At 38.7% G+C, this 4,286-nt stretch overlaps 1 protein-coding gene across 1 annotated transcript; it reads left to right on the plus strand.

The window, feature by feature from the left end:
- The first annotated feature begins 1,143 nt into the window (after window positions 1–1,143).
- Window positions 1,144–3,404, plus strand: LOC128470524 (claudin-16-like). Its single transcript, XM_053452417.1, has 5 exons — window positions 1,144–1,185; window positions 1,393–1,519; window positions 2,029–2,190; window positions 2,751–2,815; window positions 3,210–3,404. Exons 1-5 carry the CDS (start codon window positions 1,144–1,146, stop codon window positions 3,402–3,404), a joined length of 591 nt encoding a protein of 196 aa, XP_053308392.1.
- The last annotated feature ends 882 nt before the right edge of the window (window positions 3,405–4,286 follow it).

Raw genomic sequence — 4,286 nt, forward strand, 5'->3', positions numbered from 1 at the left:
GTAATGCAATAATGAGAATAATTGTTTTTTTTCTTTAACCTTTTCTGGCCCACCTTTATGACAGATCTTTGTCCTAATACATACAAATCTCTCTTTTCTCTTTGTGATGCAGAGTTATTCAGGAATAAGTTACTCAAGTACTTTTATTTTATAGAGATTTTATTTGTTTTTCCTTTTAGAAAAGGTTTTGAAAGCTGTTTGAGTTGAATCCACGTCATCCAGATTTACAACATGCTACAATATCCCTGCTTCCTTACACCCAGCAACCAAAACAAGGGTTTCAGGACTCAAGAGACACGAGCTCCAGGCTCTTGCATGTAATTGTTGCTTTCAGTAATTGCTTACTAACGCTTCTTAAATTGTGCAACTTGATTGCCCCCAAGTGGTGAAATTGAGTTACTACAGGATAAGTGTGAGTGAGTGTGCGCTAGGTCCAAATGAACCTTTAGAACGTTTAGGTTTCAAGCTCCAGGTCTCAAGGGCCACAGCCCAGCCAGGAATTTAGTTTATCAATGGGTGTTAGTATAATTATATGTGTTAGTGTGAGTATGTTAGCATTAGGTGTATGTTTGCATAAGCGTGAGTGTGTGTGTAAATATGTTTGCAAGCGAGTTTGTTAGTTACATGAACTGAATACAATCAGAATACTAGAATACATAATCTGGGGATAGAAGGTAAAAGTTGATCTTGTAGTTTTTGAGCTACACGGATTTGAGCCACGCAGGTTGGGTTGCTAAGTGATAAGTCAGATTGCACAGGGCTGATTCGTTATGCATGACCTCTTAAAGGGAGAATACGCTCCATTATTGCAGGGAAAAAGGGAAGAAATAACCGACTATTTTCTCAAGAAAAAAGCAAAGGTATTTCATTTTTTTTTATAGGAGACAAGTTTTTGACCATGCGATACAAGGACAGTCCTTAAAGACCTCAACACAGTTTAGCATTGATTCCATGGAGTGGTTGTTGGCGGTGGGGATCTCTTTAAACATTTTAAATGCCAAACGACTTTCTACATGCATTTGGCTGCGATAAATGCCTTTAGACTCTTAAAGCAGTCATTCAGAGTCTGCTTGAGAGAAACGTCTATTTGATGTGATGGGCAACGAATTGAATCTCATATTGATCGTTTGTGGAGCGTTCACTATGGCGAGCACAATTGCGGCCCTTTGGACAGACTGCTGGCAGGTAAGCACACTGTGTATCTTGTTCAATTCTCTAATCAGATGAATGTTAACGTACCCCTCTCCTCAGGTCTTCCTGCGAATCTATTTTCAACAATGGCTTGGAAGACATGAATGTAAATGAATGGTATTCCTCGTCATTGGTTTGCTCTTGATTTGGGTTTCATACATTAAGAGATTAAAATACTTTAAACCGGATCAATTTCTACAGATCAACAGCAAAGGATCAGTAATGCTGAGCATTCGATGCAAAGGCCTTTGGAAAGAATGTGTCTGGGACAGGTTTGTGAAGATCTGGACGTGCGATGGATTCAGCTCCTATTTGAATCCCCATCCAGGTGAGACAGACGATGGGGTGCCCTGTGGGTAACGACGTAATTGTTTTGTGACGTGATCAGCTTTATAGCAATGTGTGCTTTGAGAGGGCCAGATGGGCCACTGCCCTACATGGCTCATCACGCACTCCATCGGCAGATTGGGGGCTGCAGCGTGTGGCCCCCGGCTGGATATACCCAACTGCACACTGTGTGAGCATAAGAATGTCGTGTGCCGGCTGTCCTATCCAGCCGTCGACTGCACTTCATTAGGGCCCGTTGGCCTTAAAGTGCCAGGGTTGCCTCGTTATCCCCAGTCCCCGACCCTGGCTTTGACATACTTGGAAATGAATACCATGATGTAATATAGAGGGGTATATTCACTAAACCATGGCCGACTTAGGTCTTCTTGCAGGAGAAGCTCCCAGGGGTTGACCTTTCCTGGTGCATAGTGAAATGTTCAACTCATCTGCAAAATCACACTTTAGTGAATGCACCCCTCGGTGTGTTAATTCCTTGTTGTTCTTTCTTAGCTGCCATCGTCCTCGCCAGAGCCTTAATAATCACTTCAAGCCTCACAAGTGTTATGGCGTTCTTCTTCCTGGTTTTTGGATCCAAAAACTTCAACTTCTGTCAAGACACGTCTACAAAACTGCAGTGCTTGCGACTTTCATCTGGACTCTTTTTCCTTGTAGGTATGTATTTGTCTTGACTATAGCTAAAGGATTTCCATCAGTTATTAGCGTGATCTAAGACTTAGCAAAAACAAATAATTACCAACAGGGGAACAGAATTTATCGTTCACAAGATCCCCAACATGGGCCGTTGCATTTAACAGAATACGTGTTTTTGGTCTGTAGAACATTTCTAAAACGCTTCAGTAAAGTCTCTACAAGAATGTTACAAGGAACGTTTTATAAACAGAAGAGGTTGGTTCTGTTTGGTTTAATTGCCAATCTACGCCCAGTAAAATAAAAAAAACCTCAAATTTTGAAAAGAAGAAAAGAGAAAGCTTTTCTAATTACAAATGAATTCCAGATAAGATGTCCCTACCATTCATGCTAAAAGTATGGTGCCATAAATGTTACGCCTAATTCAAATTTGGTGCCTGTTTATGAAAGATAAGTCCAGAGCTTTAAATCAGCGTGTCATAAACCAAGGTCGGCTTATCAGAGATCCATCCTTCTTTTGTGAAGAGCGGTATTCACACCGTGGGACACTGATCAATAACTCAATCTTCTCCATTTTCTTTCAGGGATATCGTCCTCAGCTGGTGTTATAAGATACTGTGTATATGTCTACTTTATTCACCAATATGAGGTATGCTGTCTTCTAATATAAAAAGTCAACTTTCCTTTTTTTTTAAAAATAATAATAATAAAATAAATAATATATATGAGCTGGAACATGTGTCATGAAAGTAAAATAATTTTTCAGGGAACAAAGTTCCAAGTCACTCTGTCACATACTTTATGTAGACCCACAAAGCCGAGACCACTGTGAAAACCTCCATCCCCTTCCCACGTATTTTCTGCCTATGCTTTCTTCTAAAATGCAGGGGTCTTGGTTCTTACGGCGAATCGTGTCCTGTACCAAAGTATATTTGGATGTGAGGCACTTGCGTTACACAATGTATTGTTTTTTCTCATAGGACCTAAATATTAAAAATATATTTCGGTCACTAATTCCTCTTTTTGTTCTTTTTCATTCCTAGGTGTCACTGAAAATCCCAGGATTCCCTGGTTTTGAGTACGGTTATTCATTGTGGATGGCTGCAGGGGGTGGTCTAGGCGCCATTGCCACAGCCATAGCCACCTGTTGTCTGACGCGCTACAAAAAAAAGCCGCTTGCGGACATAAAGGGAAACGCGGGTTCTGATGGTCTGGAAGTTACAAAAACATATGTTTAACAAGTTTGGCTTTAAGGTCAACTTGTCACCTATCATATGTTTTGTCAATCAAAAAACATTAAATACTGTTTCAATTTCTTCAGGGAATTATCGTCCTGCGTGTTATACCATGTAGTTAGAAAAAACAAGGGACTGGCCTGGAATGAGACAGATTATATTCAACATAAATAAATCCAATGTTATGCATTTAGGGAAAATAAACTTAACAGAGGCACATAAAAAGAAATTGATAATAAAAAGATTTTAAGGAAAAATGTGCCTACAAAAGACTCTGCAATGTGGATGAATGAAAATAATCAATTTCAAGGGCCAGCATAGTAGCATGTATACATGGAAAAAAGTATAATTTTGGGTCATACTGTGAAAATGTAGAGCTGTGAAGACACCTGCTTCTCAGCATGGCCAAAAGCGTCATATGACAGACTGGACAATGGCCAAAATTTTAAGAATGGCCTAGAAAGCAAACTTCAATTAACATATCAGGGTCAATTTTCTTTTTACTGTCAATTATTACTGGAATATAACAGGTTACAGAAGAGATGCTACTTAGGGTTCTATTAGTATGTGGGAGAACCTATATAATGCATAATTTAGTGTATTTTTTACTATATTTTATTCCTAAATGTGTCTTTAATTTAATTTGTGAATTCATTTTAAAATGATCACCAAAAATCTTATCGCTATTCTTTGAAAAATATGATCTGCACCCACACCTATGCACACAGAAATCATGTAATCCATATTAAAGTTATTTTAGAAATGCGAGATAGGGAATGAGAGTATGGTATATATAGTTATTTAATATCTAACAAGGGATGTCTAAATTGAGTATTAGGTAAAGCCCAGATAGATAATTAAATTCTTTTAATTGCCTGAAATATT

This window comes from Spea bombifrons, chromosome 12, assembly GCF_027358695.1.
Source record: "Spea bombifrons isolate aSpeBom1 chromosome 12, aSpeBom1.2.pri, whole genome shotgun sequence".
Lineage (NCBI taxonomy): Eukaryota > Metazoa > Chordata > Amphibia > Anura > Pelobatidae > Spea > Spea bombifrons.